The 18,880-nt window shown below is 38.3% G+C and overlaps 3 protein-coding genes and 1 non-coding gene across 4 annotated transcripts; 2 read left to right on the forward strand and 2 right to left on the reverse strand.

Moving 5' to 3' along the window:
* Positions 1-377: 377 nt before the first annotated feature.
* LOC131469303 (small Cajal body-specific RNA 2) lies at positions 378-746 on the forward strand. The gene has a single exon (XR_009241791.1). It is a non-coding gene; the product is annotated as a small Cajal body-specific RNA 2 (non-coding RNA).
* On the forward strand, positions 380-16,027 carry smc5 (structural maintenance of chromosomes 5). Its single transcript, XM_058642986.1, has 25 exons — positions 380-886; positions 4,223-4,464; positions 4,889-5,030; positions 5,409-5,461; positions 5,722-5,884; positions 6,066-6,200; positions 6,921-7,061; positions 7,167-7,328; positions 7,769-7,840; positions 8,193-8,448; positions 8,537-8,691; positions 9,033-9,146; positions 9,247-9,341; positions 9,478-9,610; positions 10,092-10,265; positions 10,814-10,983; positions 11,427-11,550; positions 11,845-11,967; positions 12,839-12,964; positions 13,089-13,184; positions 13,515-13,619; positions 13,703-13,822; positions 14,424-14,603; positions 14,689-14,784; positions 15,697-16,027. Exons 2-25 carry the CDS (start codon positions 4,331-4,333, stop codon positions 15,829-15,831), a joined length of 3,204 nt encoding a protein of 1,067 aa, XP_058498969.1. The 5' UTR covers positions 380-886; positions 4,223-4,330; the 3' UTR covers positions 15,832-16,027.
* LOC131468582 (retinal cone rhodopsin-sensitive cGMP 3',5'-cyclic phosphodiesterase subunit gamma-like) lies at positions 2,065-3,188 on the reverse strand. The gene is made up of 4 exons (XM_058642987.1): positions 3,088-3,188; positions 2,403-2,514; positions 2,260-2,294; positions 2,065-2,153 (listed from the first exon to the last, which is right to left on the reverse strand). Exons 2-4 carry the CDS (start codon positions 2,510-2,512, stop codon positions 2,077-2,079), a joined length of 222 nt encoding a protein of 73 aa, XP_058498970.1. The 5' UTR covers positions 2,513-2,514; positions 3,088-3,188; the 3' UTR covers positions 2,065-2,076.
* A 692-nt stretch (positions 16,028-16,719) lies between the features above and the next one.
* Positions 16,720-18,224, reverse strand: cfap276 (cilia and flagella associated protein 276). Its single transcript, XM_058642988.1, has 4 exons — positions 18,104-18,224; positions 17,219-17,335; positions 17,007-17,122; positions 16,720-16,889 (listed from the first exon to the last, which is right to left on the reverse strand). The coding sequence occupies exons 1-4, from the start codon at positions 18,176-18,178 to the stop codon at positions 16,787-16,789; spliced, it is 411 nt and encodes a 136-aa protein (XP_058498971.1). The 5' UTR covers positions 18,179-18,224; the 3' UTR covers positions 16,720-16,786.
* Between the last annotated feature and the right edge of the window lie 656 nt (positions 18,225-18,880).

Consider the following 18,880-nt stretch of genomic DNA (forward strand, 5'->3'; position numbering starts at 1 on the left):
TAAACAGTTACAAAAAAGAAAGTACCAATTATTACAAAAATAGAATTCTATGAAACAAATTGAAAGTAAGTAAAACAAAATAAAATACCACTTGTGAAAAAACTACTTTGAACCCCAGGCGTTGTTTATACTATTTGTGTTGTTCTATTTTGTTGATTGTATTTTTCTTGTTGCTGTCTATTTTTGCTTATTCAAAGTTTCATGTTCATATGGTATTATTTTATTTAAATACGATTTAAATAAATAAGTAAATAAATAAATAAATAAATAAATGAAAGTCGATCCCATCATTGACCACATGAGGTCACTATACTTTCTCCTTTCGTTTCCCATGATTCCATGCGGTGTTGTGTTTAAAACCCGCCCTGCTTGTTCCGCATCTACAGAGTGAAAGGGATGCGTGTTGTGGAATGAATGAGCGTGTGCGTGGAGACTGTTTGATGGCGTGAGTGTGTGGTGTGTTTGTGAGTGAATGTGCGTGAATGTCTATTTCTGTAAAAAAAAAATCTACACAGTGATCTTATTTGATTCGGTCAGGGTTTGGCTCTGCTCTGACCGGAGATGATAGGAAACGCGCTCTCGAGCCTCCGCGGCGATGAGCAGCAGGCGACACTTGAACAGGGCCTTCCACTGCTTTGTGTTGTGGTAAGAGGTGATGATTCGATCAGATATACTAGTTCTGGTGGGTTTGAGGTTCACCTCAAGCTTCACGGTGGACGATGAGTAAATAAGCGATTCTGATCTCACCACAACCAAAGAGCAGTGAGGAGTAGGTGGAACGCGTGAAAGAAGGCCTCCGCCATTTTGTCGTTGTCTTCAGCTGTACTTTAATCAGCTGTGCTTTAGCTGTGCTTAACCACGAGAGGTTAACGAAGGAATTCAGACGGTAAACATTCTGCCAGTCGAGACGATTCGCTGATTCTTTTTCGTTTTCTTGTTTCTTTTTCATTCGGTTGTTAAACAGCTTGTAGTTGCGTTAGCGCCACCCTCGGGCTGGAGTGTGAATAAGCGAAGGGCTTTTGTAATGGCTTTAATTTTTTACAAAATTCTAATTGTGCTATCAGTGAATGGCTTAACTTTTGTGATCTCAGATTGTTTCTTTGATTATCTCAATTGTTAATCTCTTATTGTACAATTCCCGTGTAATTCTTTTGGATAAAAGTGTGTGCTAAATGACATGTAATGTAATGTAATGCAACATAATCACGTTAATAATACATGTTAAAGTCAATCTTTTGAGATCGGATCTTGCATTTCATATTTGGTAATGCTCCATCATCAGGGTAGTAAATGCTGAACTTGAAATATGAAATCACTAATCAAGTCACAATCACAATATCTGCCCCCAGTTCTTCCAGTCTTGTCTTTACCAAATGTTTAATTGCTTTAAAGTAAAAATCAGCATATTGGGCCACATCATGACCCTCCTTGGAGTTGAGGGTGTTTGTCACTGATATGCGTGTAGTAGTATTATGTGAAGAGTGATCTTTTCGATTTAGGTGAAAATTAGTGTTTTCTACAGTACAACAAATTTCACTGTATATTTATCAGAAGTAAAAACACAAAGAAGGAAGAGAAATAAAATGCACTTAATATACGCTAGGACTTTATTGATAGATGCATAGATATAGTTTACAATGATTGCAGTGACTTGTTTATAGGTGTAAAGCCAATCTATACACTCCTAAGTGAAGACATGTTGATTCCAATCATCCCTATAATAAAACCCAAACATGGTACAGTGTGTTACACTTTTACACAGTGGTTGGGTTGCACAGGATGAAAAGGCAACAACATAAACTTCCTGACATCAGTGAGATGCTAAAACTTCATGGTGTAGAGCATCACCCTAGGGCCGGACAGGAGTCATTCTTGGGGGCTGCTGTCCAAAAGCTTGTTCCTCCACTCATCCAGGGTTCAAGGGCTGGAAAACCCCTCTCCGCTCATTAGTCATCCGAGTTGGTATCAATGTCAGACTCATTTCTCACACCTAAAATGGTGGAGAATTTGTGAGGAGAATTTTTTTTAAAAAGCTGCTGGATTGCAGCCACCAGGAATAACTTTCCGTTTGGAGTTCTAAACTACGCCAAACTGGGCCAGATCACTCAGCTCCATGTCTCCAAATGCCTCCCATGGACAGACAACCTCAGCATCTGCAGCAGATAATTAATAATGAAGTTCATGCACCATGCTTTATCAACATTACATTAGAGTCATTTGCTAGTAACTGTTTCACTTATTACTGTGGTCAGTAATTACCTCCAAGGCCATCCATTCCTGGGACATCATCAAATCTATGGCGAGAGAGAGAGAGAGAGAGAGAGCGAGTGGTTTCAGTTGTAATTGCATTTTAAATTAAGTTTGCTGTATAGAGTTGTGTTTTTCTCTTGATTTTTACTCACCCCTTTTGTCCAGCTTTGGGAGCCTTGCTCTTAAACTGCCTGGTCTCCTTCTGCTGGAACTTGGGAGGAGAAGCCTGGTTGCTTCCAGGTTCTGCCACTGCTGCATTCATATCTGCCAATTTTTTTTATTCATTTTTAAATGGTCAAAGAACAACAAAATACATTATAAATATAGTTATTTGTTATGACAGCTCTAGTTGACCTATCTAGATACATCCATAACTAATCCACTTAAATGTCTTAATTCATAGCTCTTGCTCCATAGTCATAATGAGATAATGTTTATTTTCAGCTCCCAGTTATGTCCTCTATTTGACCAGTTTAAGATTTTTTAATAATACATGACTTCAGAGTTTTTAACTGCATTACTAACCACACACTGGGTTAAATATTCTATCGTTTGTGTTATTAATAAATACTTTGTTAATACTAATCTATTCAAAATCATACACATGTTCAACAATGAACTTGAAAACTCTGAAGTATAAGCTTTTCATCAATTATACAGTTGATAGGAGGCCACAGAGCAGATTAAATAACCTCATGTACACAACAACCTGTTTTTAGAGTCAATATTTCATAAATGTTCTCCTCACAAAGAAACCTCATGAGCTCAGTTGGAATCTAATTTTCTAAAAGCAGGTTAAATCTGATTACAGACTCCAGCATATTTTGAGAGACTCACCTGAGTGTTTGTTTGGTGGGAGCTTGGATTGATGAAGTGAAGCTGTTGATTAAAGAAAGAAATGCAAAACAAAGAGAAGATTCTCTTTCTTTTTGCACTCTCTCTTTTGCTGTGCTCTCCCTCGATCTCAGTGTTTATATAGGCTACCTACAGGAAGGAGTTATACGCAAAGCTGATAATGATGATGGAGTATTTTCAGGGATAATCTTAGACCATGAGAACATCTCATACATGTGGCACAGCATATTCTGCCATGCAATGACCCTCCTTGCCTCGGAGAGATGTGGGTGTTAAGAAGACTTAAGCTCATTATGAGGAAACTGCTCATCTGTTATATTGTGTTTATTTATGGATAGATGCCTTTGATTTCAGTACAATAAAATAAGAAACAATATAGAAACAATAACACTGAGACGTGATGAGGTCAAACAACGGTCACTGGTGGAAGAAGTAAACAGATTATGGGGTTGGTAAATGTATCATTATGTAAAATATACAGATTTATCTACTGATATACAGTACATTTACAGGTTTATGTAGAGTTATGTACTCAGATGTGGTTTTACTGTCAATATTCCATTACATACAAAACGGAACAGTTTGTACTCTGAAATGTAGCTAAGGTGATGTTTACATTATAACATTAAGTAAACAGACAGACTGACAGACAGAAGAGATAGATAGATAGATAGATTGGTAACATAAGAGCAGAAGTGGTGTGTTGTGTCTACATTTCATGACTCCACTCAACACATGTTTATATGACACAAAAAAGGAGATATCAACAATTTCAAGCAGACGTTACAATCCAATCCAATTTTATTTATAAAGCACATTTTTAAACCACAGGGTGGACCAAAAGAAACAAAATCAACAATAAAAGGACTAAAAAGGACTTTGGTAACCATTCATAAGTTAAGAAAAGCACAAGACCAGTGTGAAAAATAATAAATGTGACAGAAACAAATGAGTGATCTCATACAAACGTATTTGATTATGTGATATTTGGTTTTATTTGGCTTGTTTTATAGTGTTGACTGTGTATTGTTTACCTCGTTGTGGATGTCTGACTATTTAATCTTCTCGCGATAACGTACGGGATCTTTTTTCACGTGACTCCCTTTTGTCCAACCAGATCTCGGCAACCGTTGGGCATGGGCAAAGCGCGCGATGACGGCGAATAGGCATGTTTTTTTTTTCTTGAGGAAGGCACTGGTTGTTGTCCCGTGTGTTTTCTTCAACCATGGCGGAGCCGAAGAAGCGTCAGCGACTCACTCAACTCAACAGGGCCTCTCAGACGTCCAGCCATGACAGAAGCAAGGGACAGGATCGATACGTGGATGGGTCCATACTTCGCATCACCATGAAAAACTTCCTGTAAGTTCGTGCTGCTGTCAAATAACAAAAACAATAACACCAACAACAGAGTAATGTCTCGAAATCGAAAGTGAACTGCTGAATGCTAATGCTGTGAGGCCAACCTGCTTCCTATCAATATATGACCACGATAGTATATTAGCATCACTGAGTTAGCTGAGCTGCTAGAAACACAGAGAGGTGTCTTTAATTCATGTCCATGTGTCCTAAAGCATTACCACATGAGATACGAGCAAAATATCGGCACGATATCGGTATTATTCCAGTCAGATCTATATTTAGAGATGTGACCAGGCCAGGCTACATTGTGAATTTCTCTATGAAGTTCTCATTAGAGCTATTTTTCTTTAGTACTTTGCAAATGTTAGTTACATGGGAATGAAGAATTGGTCAGAAGAGGAAAATCCTTTTTGTGTCTTGACAGGACCTATGACTACTCGGTGGTGAATCCTGGACCCAATCTGAACATGATTGTTGGGGCCAATGGAACCGGCAAGTCCAGCATCGTTTGTGCCATCTGTCTGGGTCTGGCTGGCAAGACCGCTATCCTGGGCAGAGGTGACAAGGTAAGCAGGGTAACACAGCTAGTGTCAGATGCATTGATTTAGGGCTTTGCCTGTTTTCACAAAGTCACTGATTAAACTTAATGGCAAGGATTGTATCTATGGCTGCAACTGGGGATGGGACAGTACCACTATCACAAACTCCAGTACCTACCAATACCGATGTTAGTCTGTTTCAAAGACATCATTCTCCAACTGTGTAACAAATATTGTTCTCCCTTAAATAAGAAATGAACAGCTCAAACATGAGCTAAAATGCTTTTGCTGATTTTTTAAAAACTTTTTTACAGAAGTAGTGTCACTCAATCTTACTATTTTGAAGATGATTAAATCCAGCTATGATGGCTGCCTGAATGATCGGTCTGTTCTCTTTTTCTGTAGGCGGGGCTTTACGTCAAACGTGGATGTCAAAAAGGATCTATTGAAATTGAACTGTGAGTTATGTGAAATCAAACGCGCACACACACACACACACATTATTGGCCCAGTTTAACCCAGTTAATAAATCATTAAATATTAAGCTTATGAATTCTAGTCAGACATTTTAAAACAAAAACAGCTTTACTTTAAATTATACAGTTATTTTCCTTTTATCAATGTTACATCTGCCAGATAAGCATTTCATAAAATATTCTGTCCATTCCCCTGGAGTTATATTAAACAGGTTGTTAAATCAAACTTTTTGTCACTGAAGATATAAGAGTGGCGGAAATGTAGTGATTAACCGAGAGATCCATGCGGCGAACAACCAGTCTGCGTGGATGCTGAATGGGAAACACTGTAGCCAGAAAGCTGTGGAGGAGGAAGTTAAATCTCTGCAAATTCAAGTCAGCAACCTCTGTCAGTTTCTGCCTCAGGTATGATTTTATGATTTCATCTTGCTTATAATATGTTGAGTAATGGTTGCTAAAAGTTTCTTCAGGGCTGATTTTGCTTAATTCATCCTGTGATATGGACAGTCTGGACAGTTACACAGACAATAACAACGCTTGCTGTGTTTTCCATTTTCTTGTTGATGTGATTGGTTTGCCCTCACAGGAAAAAGTAGGAGAGTTCGCCAAGATGTCCAAAATTGAGTTACTCGAAGCAACTGAGAAATCAGTGGGACCACCAGAGATGTACGAGTTCCACTGTGAGCTCAAGAACTTCAGAAACAAGGAACGAGAACTGGAGGTAAACTTTATGAAGGCGGTTATACCATTTAGACATTGAAATTAAAAAAAACAGATCAGCGAGTTGTTATGAATGTTAAGAAATACAAGATCAAATGTTTTGTACATAATAAAGTATTTTATTGTCAAAAAATACTTTCATTTGCTTTTTAAAAAACTACATTCTCAAACACTTATATAATAGTAATCTTTTTTTTTGCCATGTCACCCAGCCCTATATGTTTCCATTATTTTCTAGTTATATTCAGTGAATATTGAGCTGTACATCTGCCACAAAATTGCAGTACACACCTTTGATTATTTAAAATATTGTCTTTCACATTAAAACTGGAATAGACAATATTTTATTTATCATTATGACATTAAAACTGATCCCACAGTTTAATCGTATTAATAGTATCAAAAACACACGCATATTGATCTTGTTCACTCTTTTTTCTCCTTGATAGTCTGTGATTGTCTGTGGCAGAGTCAGACACGACTCTATGGCACAAGTGAACTGCGTATCCAAGACACTGCAGTGAATAGTGTTTACCTGTTATCTTTCATGTGTTTTGAAAATGCTGAGAAAAAAAGTACTTTACCAGTGTCTTGTCACTGCTGCATTTATATGACAAGTGATAAACAAGAATCAGTCAGGGTCTTTAAAAACATGTAAATGGCACTTTGCCTCAGGCTCCATAATCCTTTTAAATGTTGTCACTGGCTTGTTTCCCTTTAGAACGCTGTAAAAGAAAAAGCCAGCTTCCTAGAGAAGGCCAAACAGAGGAATGAGAGGAACAAAATCGATGTTAACCGTTACTATGAAAGGAAGAGGCACCTGGACAATGTCGAACTGCTTGATAAGAAGAAACCGTGGGTGGTGAGTGGTTGAATTGAAACACTGTTCACAATGAAGGGATGCAAATTAGCAGTCAGTGTAAAATTGAATTGACTGATTTCGCTCGGACCCTTTTGTGTTTATTAGGAATATGAAACCAATCGTAAGGATCTTGAGGAGGTGAAAAGGGAGCGAGATGAGGCCAGAAGGCAGCTCTTGACTCTGAGGCAGGCCCAGGCGCCCATGATGAGGAAGCTTCAGCAGATTGATGAACAGCTGAAGCCCGCTGAGGCACAAATGAAGGCGAAGGTAAGAAAGCAAATGTTGTGACACTGAGTGATATTTCAGCAGTATCGCATTCGTGTCCTATGGAAATATGTTGCACTATTTCTTATAGAGGTGTAAAGGCTTAAATGAAGTGCGTTTCCCTTTACTGTGTTTAGAGCAGGGATCTCAAACTCGCGGCCCATGGGCCACATGCGGCTACCCAGGCGATGTCCTGTGACCCTACATTTACTATGAAGCTATAATGAAAACTGGCCCATGGCCAACAGTGAACATTTTCACTATAACACAAATTTTTTAAATGTCTTAAATTCAACATTAAATTATAAACTTGTCAAAATAAAATTATAAACTTGTTAAAATGTAATCCCCCCCCCCCACACACACTTTCATTCTTGCGATATAATGAAACAACAATAGTGTTGCATCCCTAGTCAAGATAAGATGATATTTACTTTGTTCAGACTGCTGCCATCAAAGAAGCCTCGAACAAGTGCAAACAGAAACAAGACCAGTTGGACCAAAAAAACAAAGAGGTGAGATTTTTTCGTACTGATTCACTTTTTCCAAACATAAAAATGATGAAAATGTGTAATATACGATCTTTGCAACTTACGTAAGCCATTTGGTTCTGTTTTATTAAATAACTTGTTATAAACAGTAAACGTGAGAGAGTCAAATTTCATTTTGTGGAAATTATTAGTTCTCCATATTTATTTTTAAGATTCATTTAGCACTTCTTTAACTTCCTTCCTGCTTTGTATCAGTGATCAGCATTGCTTTGTTCCTTATACAGTTGTCTATGTTGATACTCTTTCCTTTTATCACAGATGCAGCAGTAACCTGCAGTGGTGTTTCTTTAAAATAAGTACCACTTTTTCTCTGCAGATTGACACTATTAAACAGAAACTGAAGCTGAAGCAAACGGAGGAGGAGGATCACCAGAAGCGAATCAGTAACACCAGGCGGACCATTGAAGACTTGAAGGCTGAGCTTGCCAAAGTTGGTGATCAACCGGACGTGACACCACAGATCAACGCGATCAACGTCGAACTGAGACAAATCCAGCAGGAGAGGGCCAAGATCGAAGGAGAGAAGACTGACCTTCGTAGGGAGAGGGATAACCTCTTTGCCAATTCCCGGAGTAAGTGTCCTCTGGATCTTTTCATATCCAACATTAGAATGCTGCTTCACGTTAGTGTTTCGTGAACATTTTTCCTTCCTATTGCCAGGGTTGGAGAAAAAGCTCAATGACATGAACAACATGATGAATGCCAAAGAGGAGAAGCTGCGGGGATGCCACAGAGACACACACACTGCTCTCCAGTGGCTCAGAAGTAACAGAAACTTGTTTGTTGGGAATGTGTATGAGCCCATAATGCTGATGGTGAGTCCCAGTTTACCATATGGGAAGTACTTCACTTACCCAAAGTACCCTATGTTTAGTATTGTTTTGAAACATTTGATTAAGGGTTTTTTATTTGTCAAATACTGTATACAAAAGCAAACATACCCTCTGTTTCCTCAAGTTTTCTCATAACAATGATGAGAACCCCCCCCCCCAAATAAAGTAAGAAAGCTGATGAAGTGAGTCAGGACAGTTTGTTCAGAAAAGATGGACTAACATTTTCCCTTCAGAAACTGAAGCTTGGTTGGTTCAATGACCAGTGTGATGCTGATGGAGCCTTAATGCTTATTCTTTTTTGTCTTGGGCGTCATCATCATCAGATAAACGTGAAAGACCCTCGTTTTGCCAAGTATGTAGAAAATCACATCCCATTCCGCGATCTGCGGGCGTTTGTCTTCCAGAGGAAAGACGACATGGAAAAGTTCATGGCTGAGGTCAGCGTGCTTCAATGCAAATTATAGTTAACCTTAATGGTTTGAAACCCCTACCCCCCAAAAAAATGACAAATTAAACATTTACTGTCTTTATCCTTAGGTTCGTGATGGAATGAACTTGAAGGTGAATTCAATTTCTGCTCCGGAAAAATCATGTTCTCAGCAACAGTCGTCCCGGAATATCGAGTCCCTGAAGTGAGAGAATATTGATTTGTTTGTCTCCATCTATTGATTTGTGTAATTGCGTATCTAACGGTGACCGTTGCTTTTCTGTTTTTATGCATACTTTTATATTTGAGTTATTTTTGCAAACATATTTTTAAATTTGCAGACGTTTTGGGTTCTACATCTACCTGCGTGAGATGTTCGATGCTCCTGATGAGGTGATGAGTTACCTCTGTCACCAGTACAAAGTGCATGATGTCCCTGTGGGCAATGATCAAACCAAAGCCATGATAAAAACGGTACGCTTTTTTTCTCCATCGTAATCCACAGTTTCAGAACAGACCAACGGGTATAATTCATGCATGTTATTTAAAATACAGAGAAATATTGTGACATTGATGACGGTGTAAACATAACTCACTCATTTAATTACATACACTTACATCCTCTTGATCAAGTGCCCATGAGGCTCCGCTCACACTGCCAGAAAAAAATAGCAAGAAAACATGATACATAAAATAGATAACACAATCTGATGCCAAATACATCATTTACTGAATTAGAAAATTAACTGGACCCTTTTAATCAATGAAGTGTGTTATTACAATTTGGATGCACATATATATATATATATATATATATATATATATATGTATATATATATATATATGTATATATATATATATATATATATATATATATATATATATATATGTATGTATGTATGTATGTATGTATAATAATAATATTTCCACTAATTGCTGTATTTTTCTCTCTAAGGTGATTGAGGAGCCTTACCTCCGCGTGTTATACACAACAGAGGAGAGATACATGGTGAAAAGGTCTTTTTACTCCAACAAGATCAACACCAGTAACTCTGCGGTGTACCCTTCTCAGTTGCTCACCATCACCTTGGACGCTGAAGAGAAACGAAAGCTGGAGCAGCAGATAAAGGTCAGACACGGGACGCTTTCCCTCAGCTCTAGGATTTTATAAATGTGAAAGCTTGCATTTCTATAAATGAATACCAATTAAAGTAGGGATGCAAAATATTGTATTGTATTGTATACATATATATGTATATATGTATGTATGTATGTATGTATATATATATATATGTGTATATATATATATATATATATATATATATATATATATATATATATATATATAAAAATAAGTTCTTCCCTGTGCCCAAGTGCAGAGGTAATTTAGTCTCCTGTTGTGAAATTAACATATTATTTTTCATACTCATGTTGCAGCAGATGTGGATATACGTTTTCTTCATTAAGCAAAATAAATAAACATAAAAAAGTTTTAGAGGCGCCAGCATAGAAGTCAAAGTGGTAGCAGCTTATTTAACCTAATGTTGTTTGCCGATACATGCCATAATACATTTTAAAGCCAATATCTGCCGATACTGATATCATGCCGATAATGTCATGCAGATAATATCATGCATTCCGAAACTGAATGTGTAATAAGAGTTTAATTGTGAACAGGACTGTGAGCTGAAGTCACGAGACATTGATGAACAGGTGAAGGCCCTGCAGAAGGAGGCCGCCAACCTGGATCGCCGTGACAATGAATTGTTGGCGGAGAAGAAGCGTCTGTCTGAACTAAAGGGCAAAAAGAGACAACTGGAGCAGAAAATTAGTACCAGACAAGACAGGTAAATCTGTCCTGTAACAGAGTTTTCATCTCTGTCATGTCATGTGTTTACAGCATAGTTTAAATATTGGATGATGGCTCTTAGGAGACACTGAGTTTCTATTTCATTGTAGGATTGCCTACACAATTGTGACATTTTAGACAAATGCAATGGCGTTTGTGTTGCTTCAATTACACCACCAAAATGGTGACTTGGAGTGGGGCTCTAAGTCATTGTGTGTGCTTGTTAAAAAAATTGAACTGAACTATTGTGGGTGATGTTGGTGTTACTATTACTCACATTTCTGTAATTCTGTGTGCTTGACTGGCCAGTGAGAGACACGAGGGGAGGAAATGCAATGTAACCAAGTGGACCAATCAGAGATGTTGCTCTCTGCATCGATTCTACATTGAAGTTAATGGTAAATAATAAGAATTATTTGAACTCCCTCCTCATGTGTTTAGTCTCAGACAGATGGAGCAAAGTGTCATCGATCTGAAGAAGATTGAACAGGAGACCAAAGAGAAAATTGCGGCGGTCAATTCTCTCAAGGTTAAAGTAGTCTCAGCGTTCATGGTCCAGATGAAGGTATGGATAAATACAATTCTGCATGTCATGTGGTTTTTTTTTCTCCTTTTTACTTAACAAAACATGTTAAGTAAAAAGGAGCTGTTGTTTTTGCCATGTTAGATATTTTATTTCTCCATAACTCTGCCTTACAGTCCTGTTATATCTTACATTGTAACAGTGAGAAATACAATGGTTCTGTGATAAAACATATTTTAATGATATTGCTTTTTCATGTCTAATAATAAAAACACACGTGTCCTCTTGTTTGAATGCCATTCACCTTGTATCTGCCTTTCTGTCCACCTTCTTTAGCTGAGAACTAAGCTGAGTATGGAGAAGGTGTACCTGGCTTTGGAGACGGTGGCGCTGACAGCGGAGAAGACCAAGCAAGAGAACGACTGTAGAGCAGGTGCCTCTGAACTTAAAACCATAGATGTAAGTATTTCGCACATACAACCATGTACATGTACAACAACATGGAGGCAAAATCATTATTCCTCTCAGAGAAACCACAGAGTCAAAGTTCCTGTCCCTGCTGTTATACCCATGCATGCGCACATGTGCACACACATACACATACACACATACAATTTAGTTGGGACCAAAGCAGCTGAATGTTGCTTTTAATCGGTGCTTGTCAAGTGAAGATGCTCCGGTATCAAACCATTTGTTTAACAAACATGTAGAGAAGCAACATTTTGAGGAACACTGGTTTAGCTACAGTCCTGCTCTCCTAGTCCCTCTGTCTGTATCAGTGGTACTTGGAGTCTCACAGCAGGAGTCTACTCTTCGTACTGTTCTTCTTCTCCAATTCATGTCCTCGTCTTTAACAATTTGAAAGTAAAGTAGGCAAGTAAACCAAAGGCAGTAGTGAGGGAGCAGACCAGTGGAACAGTAACAATCCTGACACTGTTTTCAGTGTTTACTACATTACTTCTTCTCCATTCTTCCCCACATGTTCTCAGCCACTATTTCTATCATATATGTGTGAAGAGGAGAAATTTGTTTTTGTAATGCAAATTTCTGTTCCTTCTGTCGCCTGTGAGAAAATGTCTTAATGTTCCAACGTTCTTTCACTGTGCCATCCTTATCGCCTGATACCTCCCTTCACCTCCTCTTTTCTTTTCTGTTAAAGCTTCCTCTGTTCTCATGCTCACCAGAGACCTTGACCTTCTCTCTTTCTTGGGAGAAATAAAATCACACAAAGACCTTGGTGTTTGCAGACTGCAGACTTTTTTTTTTTTTTTTTAGCAATCATTTCCTTAACAGCTTTACATGGTCTTCAAGTGTTGACATGTTCTTGCAGCAAATGTGCAACCGTCTGGAGCAGAGGAAGGTCCAGCTGACAGAACAATGCAAAGGCCATTTGAGGAGAGCAAAGTCCATCTGTGGGATGCAGTCTGACGACTCTTTGCCCGAAGACCTGTGTAAGGTTAGAGTTCACCAGTCTTCTCGCGGAAACGGACACATTCTGTAGGATATGAGGAGGCCTTTTAAAATAATCATTATTAACGAAATATTTTATAAAATGATAATGGTTTGTCATGTTAATTTAGGCTTTCGGCAAGCTGCCGAACACACTGGATGAGATTGATGCCTTGTTGAATGAGGAGCGGTCCAGAGCTGAATGCTTCACTGGCCTGAGTGAAAATGTAAGAGCACACATGAGTTAGCGGGGCTTCATGTTTTTTTTTTTTGTTTTTTTTTAAATGGTTATCACTGAATTCCCAGACGGCAGTAAGACATTTTTATCTTTTTCTTGCTCAGAATGATCTAAATGGGAGTAACTTCCACAAAGTATTGGTTAATTCATTCTTTCATTCATGGGGCCCATTAGTAGAAAAATACACTGATATGACTGATTGTGATTTGAAAACCTTAGAAACTGCCTTTTATAAAGTGCCATCAGACTGTTTTATGCCTATTCATTTAATCAATTTGGCTTGGTTACTTTTGCTGTGTTAATTATCTCTGCTGTGAAGGTTGTTGATGAGTACAACAGAAGAGACCAGGAGATCAAACATCTGGAGAAAGAGCTGGAAGATAAGGGCACTGCACTGAACGCCTACCGGCAAAACATATCGGAGGTATATGACCACATTATTGTCGGAATCCAGAATGGCTGTCCTGTGCATGTATGTGTGTACATGTGATGTTGTTTGTGTCGCAGGCTAAGAATCGCTGGCTGAACCCTCTGAAGCAGCTTGTCGAACAGATAAACGTCAAGTTCAGTGACTTCTTTCGCTCCATGCAGTGTGCAGGAGAGGTCGATCTGCACACAGAGAATGAGGTAATAAATGCAGATGTGCTCTCTGGATCTGATCTCTTGGGGAAAAGGAACATTTTGATACCTTTTTCTTTTTATCTACAAAATTGTGCAGAAATGTGTGTAGTAGAAAGTGGTCATGGAAATCACAAGTGTAGGTCAGACAGTATCGCTGAAAACAGCCATTTTGGTGGAGATAAAATTGTGTTTAATATGGATGTGTTAATTGTAAGAGTTTAAGATTTAACCTTTTGATATCTATAATCTGTTCAACACATACATGTCCTGCTTGTGGGATTAATAAAGGACTATCTAAAGCATGGTCTTATCTCACAAATGTATTGTTCTGCTATCAAATGATATTTCTTTTTTTTATGCACAGTTCTCGACATATTAAATGTGCTATATTTGAAACAGGATCAGAAGTTTCATATAATACATGACAGATCATTTCGCGTGAATGGTGGATCCCACCAATAGTTCTGGAAATGCTGCCCTGTTTTAATTATTCATCAGTCTCTTTTCAGTACTTTCAGAATACGTGTGTCGTATGAAATGTATGTAATTTGCACAGAACCTTTGAGATAATTAAATCAAACCAACAGCTGTTGTTTGTCTTCTACAGGAAGAGTACGACAAATATGGGATCCGCATTCGGGTTAAATTTCACAGCAGCACGCAGCTTCACGAGCTGACGGCCCACCACCAGAGTGGAGGAGAACGTAGTGTCTCCACAATGCTTTACCTCATGGCCCTGCAGGAGCTCAATCGCTGCCCGTTTAGAGTGGTGGATGAGATCAACCAGGTAACACACACACACACAAATACACCACAACAGTCGCTGCGTATGTATGTGGATGATACGAAGTCTGTTTGTCTTCTGTGTGTAGGGAATGGATCCCGCCAACGAGAGGAGAGTGTTTGACATTGTCGTTCGTACAGCCTGTAAAGAGACGACATCCCAGTACTTCTTCATAACTCCAAAAGTGAGTGTTTGTACCTGCTGGAAAACATGTCGCTCGTAAGCACAGGTCCAAATGCTTCACATCATAAAAACCACAGAACTAGAGACGCATGTGACCCCATTCTTTTACATTATTGTCTGAAGACAAAAATCTATTTTTGGGACACTACTCTGCTGAAGAGAATCCTCCAACAGAAAAAGTATGAGAACCACTGTTCTATGCCAATGTGTAACAGCACACTGGTGCCACCTATGGACTAGGTTGCTGAACTGCATACATCTTTGGTTGTTCATGTGTTTTTGTTGGAATGTAGGATGTATCCCAAGTGATGAAGTTAGAATTGTATTCATTCAGGCTGCAAGTTCAATTCTGCTCATCAGTTGTGTTTCTTATCAGTTACGATTTTTGAATCCAGTACAGAAAAAAAAAAGCGGGTCAGTCATAATAATCTTTGCATGCCTCGAGTGTCGAGTCAAGTAAAAAAAATGTCCAGTGTTAAGTTATTTTCATTCAGTGCAAAATATGTACCTGAATGTTATAGATGTGAACAACAATTGACTTAACAGCCACAATCTTGTTATGGGCATTATTAACCTTTTTAGGTTCTTGGTTCCTGGCATTCAATTCTATTGTGGTTCTGATACTCGATTCCTAACATTACTCTGAGTCTGGGTGCATCTGATTGCCAGGTGTGAAGAGGTAAACATGTGCTGTCCAATCGAGATCGAATCTCTCTAAATAGATGACATTAGGTTTGAATGAATGTCAATGTGTAAATAAACGGGTGATCCTGTCAGTGTCATGTTCACTTGTTGACTTTTGGCCACACACACTGGCTACAACAAATCTGTACAGATGCTCTATTGTATTTGTGCACCCATGAGAGTCTGTGCTCTTCGTTTGCCTGAACCGTCTCTTCTGCTGTGTCTTCAGCTGCTGCAGCATCTTCAGTACGCTGATGAGATGACCATCCTGTGTGTCCACAACGGTCCTTACATGCTTCCTCCGAGCCAGTGGGACGAGAAAACGATCATCATGCGGTCCCGCCAAAGAAAAGCCCGGGCATGAATCCACCAGGCTGAACCTGACTTGCATGGATTCACTCAATTTTCAGGGCACACAGTTCAGAATGTAAGACTAAAACTAAACGTTTTTGTAGCCATTACATGACTAAGGCCCTCTTTACACCTGGCATTAGGGTAACAATCCATCCTCAATGCATCTCAGGTGTATTTCCACCTGTACTGCGCTATCCGATTGTAATCAGGTATAAAGGGGGTTTAAGGACATTCCTTCATGAACCTCTGTAAAGTCATTTTGTAATCTTGGAATGGTCTTTAAAGGAGGAATGATGTTCTGTCACTTTTAGATTATTTGCTTCAGATGGGTTGGACATTTTTAAAGTCAGGGTCACTGAAAGCAGAAATTGCAGTGAGCATATTATGTTCCATCATTTTTACATTTGTCTGTTAATGCACAGTAATATACAGTTCAGTTATTTTCCCTCAACTGTAGTTACGCATATTTGTATACTTGAATAAATAAATAAACTTCTGCTGCTTCTATCGTAAATGGGCAAGTTGCATTCGTTTCTAATGTTCATTAAATATCTGATACCTTGTATGCTTAACTTAAACATGCATTATTAAGTTGGTAATGATGATTTATTTTTGCTTTAAAAACAAATCCATGCTACTTTTTCAAACACTAAAGGGAAATAGGATGGGGACGTGTTATTAAGTAACATCACCTAAGTGCATTCAACTTCTATTTGACCATTTTAATATTCCATCAGTGATGTGTATTAATGATGAAATCTTCATGTTGAATAGAAGCTGCCATCAGTCTCCCTGGTACTACCTTTATTTGATAAAAGACATGGTGTTAGTATTTAGGGAACATTTTGTTCACTGGGTTTAGGCTGAACTACACCAATCAATCCCAAGGGTTGTTTGATTTATGCATGGCAGTTGATAATAAGACGCTATTTATTCTGATGATACGTTTGTGAATTATCACTTCTTCACTTGATGCTGTAAATGGAGCGCCTCTGTGGGTCGACCCACACTCTCATGTCCTCGTCTTCCATATGCGGCTTGTCCTGACAGCTTATGTTTTCCGGTTTCCTGCAAATGAATATGGAAAATGATAAGTTAACATTGTTCATTTGCTTCCTGAAATGCCACTGTCTGCACAGTGACACTGGACATGCACCACACCAGTGTAACATCACGATCACCCACCTATTCTCCTCAGAAGCGGTTGCCTTCTGGTACAAAATCTGGTTCTTATTTGGGAAAAAGTCCTTGTTGTGATCGTAGACCGACTTCAGCTGGAAATCAAGGCTGTCTTTTGGAGCCTGAGGTCAAGAAAGAAGTGCATCTGTTCATTTCTGTACTATAGATTTTTGCCTTAAAAACATTGCTGAAGTTTCAGAACTTTTTCTGAAACTTACCTGATACCCTTGGAGCATGACACTCCGTTGGGTGCTGGCAAACGTGGCTTTATCATGGAGGTGGCTCCAGGGTTCATCTGTTTGGGCCATGTGTGTTGGTTTCTGATAGGTTTTTCTCTTCACGTTGGGGAGAAGGAGGAAAAGTAAACTCAAATTTAAAAAGGAAATTTAGTCTGATGAAAAAACCCTTAAAGTTTTTAAGAATTAACTAGAGAATGTCAAGTTTTCCTAAAGTAAATATGCAGTACATTACAGTAAAACCCTTGTTGTGATCTACTGTATCGTTAGGACTGAGTCACGTTGCTTTTTGTGGTCAAGAGGAACGGAATTGGGGTCATAACCGGATGGTTGCTGGTTCAATTCTAAGTTTTGTATTCCAGTTTGTTTTTGAATTTTGGCTGAAATGCAATGTTTTGTCAGTGAATTATAGCAAAAAAATACTTCCCCTAATTGTTTTATACTGATGTGTATCACTTTGACTCAATTGATCAAAGGCAAAGTTGATCAGGTCTCCAAAAGCAGACTAACAGAGCAGCTGAATGTGAGAATATGCACCATGATGAAGAAAGCCTCAAATCCCACAATAAAGGGCTTAAAAATTAGGTCTGTGTTATAATCTGACCTGAAGGTCATTCATGAAAATGAATCCTGGTATGAAAACCTAACATTATAACCTTCAATATCTAAATGTTGTGTTTAAACCTACATGTTATATATATTCCTAATCTGGGTTGAGTTAATTATGAGATGAATAAAACAAATCCATATTAATATCACAACATAAATGATTTCTAATATCAAACACACTAGTCAGATAGTGGTTTAGAGAATAAAGCACATTTAAATCTTTCAAAACAAAGTTCTCTCAGATAATGAATCACTTACCTGCTGCGGCCTGAAACCACTTAAGGTCAAATCATCTTCAAACTTTGGAGAAGAGAAAGGATTCCGGCCTGACATCTTTACCTCGACGCTCAGCGTGGAAAGAAAAAGGGAAAGAGAGAAAGAAAAGGAAAAACCAAAATGTACGTTTACAACAAGGTTTCTAAGCAACCTTCAAACTTCCGGTTAAATCTTTCAAAATAATTGTGGACGAACGCTTCCTTTGCCTCGAAATAAATGTCGATACCAAACCACGTGTTTACAAGTGCTTACATAAATATCTATGAATGAATGAATAAATAAATAAATAATACACGAATAACATTTAATAATCTATGCGAGATACATTTGCTCAGGAACTGTAGGCCGATTAGCTACTCTCACATTAATATTAACATCAAGTCACTACATCATTTCATGATATTTGTCTCTTGTTGTATTGACATTCAGATTGTTAGTTAGTTAAAAGTTAAAATCTGTAAAAATTAATTAGTATTTGATATCAATAATTAGGTCAGATGTATTTCCACAAGATGGCACCGTCACTAAAACTCTAAAAAAAAAAAACAACCTCTAAAAACATCGTGACAAAAACCTGGCATTTTAAGGGTTAAATCTTTCATTAGAATCAGCTAAATTTGTTCATAGCTTCCTATTAATGAAGTGCTTATTAATTAAGAACATTTTCTGTGACTAACATTACACCCTTAAAGTGGTTTAACACTGTTTAAAATCACCACAGCCAATCACCTCCCAGTAAATGCTGAGTGTTGTCCCTCC

This window comes from Solea solea, chromosome 11 (assembly GCF_958295425.1).
Source record: "Solea solea chromosome 11, fSolSol10.1, whole genome shotgun sequence".
Lineage (NCBI taxonomy): Eukaryota > Metazoa > Chordata > Actinopteri > Pleuronectiformes > Soleidae > Solea > Solea solea.

What these genes read in the sequence shown, in the direction of transcription:
- LOC131468582 (XM_058642987.1), bottom strand. Translation starts at nt 2,512, where the DNA reads ATGAATGCAGCAGTGGCAGAACCTGGAAGCAACCAGGCTTCTCCTCCC. An exon ending in CCCAAAGCTGGACAAAAGGG is followed by an intron (nt 2,295 to 2,402) that starts GTGAGTAAAAAT and finishes CTCTCGCCATAG; the next exon opens with ATTTGATGATGTCCCAGGAA. An exon ending in AGGAATGGATGGCCTTGGAG is followed by an intron (nt 2,154 to 2,259) that starts GTAATTACTGAC and finishes TATCTGCTGCAG; the next exon opens with ATGCTGAGGTTGTCTGTCCA.
- smc5 (XM_058642986.1), top strand. Translation starts at nt 4,331, where the DNA reads ATGGCGGAGCCGAAGAAGCGTCAGCGACTCACTCAACTCAACAGGGCC. An exon ending in ATAAGAAGAAACCGTGGGTG is followed by an intron (nt 7,062 to 7,166) that starts GTGAGTGGTTGA and finishes TGTGTTTATTAG; the next exon opens with GAATATGAAACCAATCGTAA. An exon ending in ACTTCTTCATAACTCCAAAA is followed by an intron (nt 14,785 to 15,696) that starts GTGAGTGTTTGT and finishes CTGTGTCTTCAG; the next exon opens with CTGCTGCAGCATCTTCAGTA.
- cfap276 (XM_058642988.1), bottom strand. Translation starts at nt 18,178, where the DNA reads ATGTCAGGCCGGAATCCTTTCTCTTCTCCAAAGTTTGAAGATGATTTG. An exon ending in GTGGTTTCAGGCCGCAGCAG is followed by an intron (nt 17,336 to 18,103) that starts GTAAGTGATTCA and finishes CCCAACGTGAAG; the next exon opens with AGAAAAACCTATCAGAAACC. An exon ending in TCATGCTCCAAGGGTATCAG is followed by an intron (nt 17,123 to 17,218) that starts GTAAGTTTCAGA and finishes TCTTGACCTCAG; the next exon opens with GCTCCAAAAGACAGCCTTGA.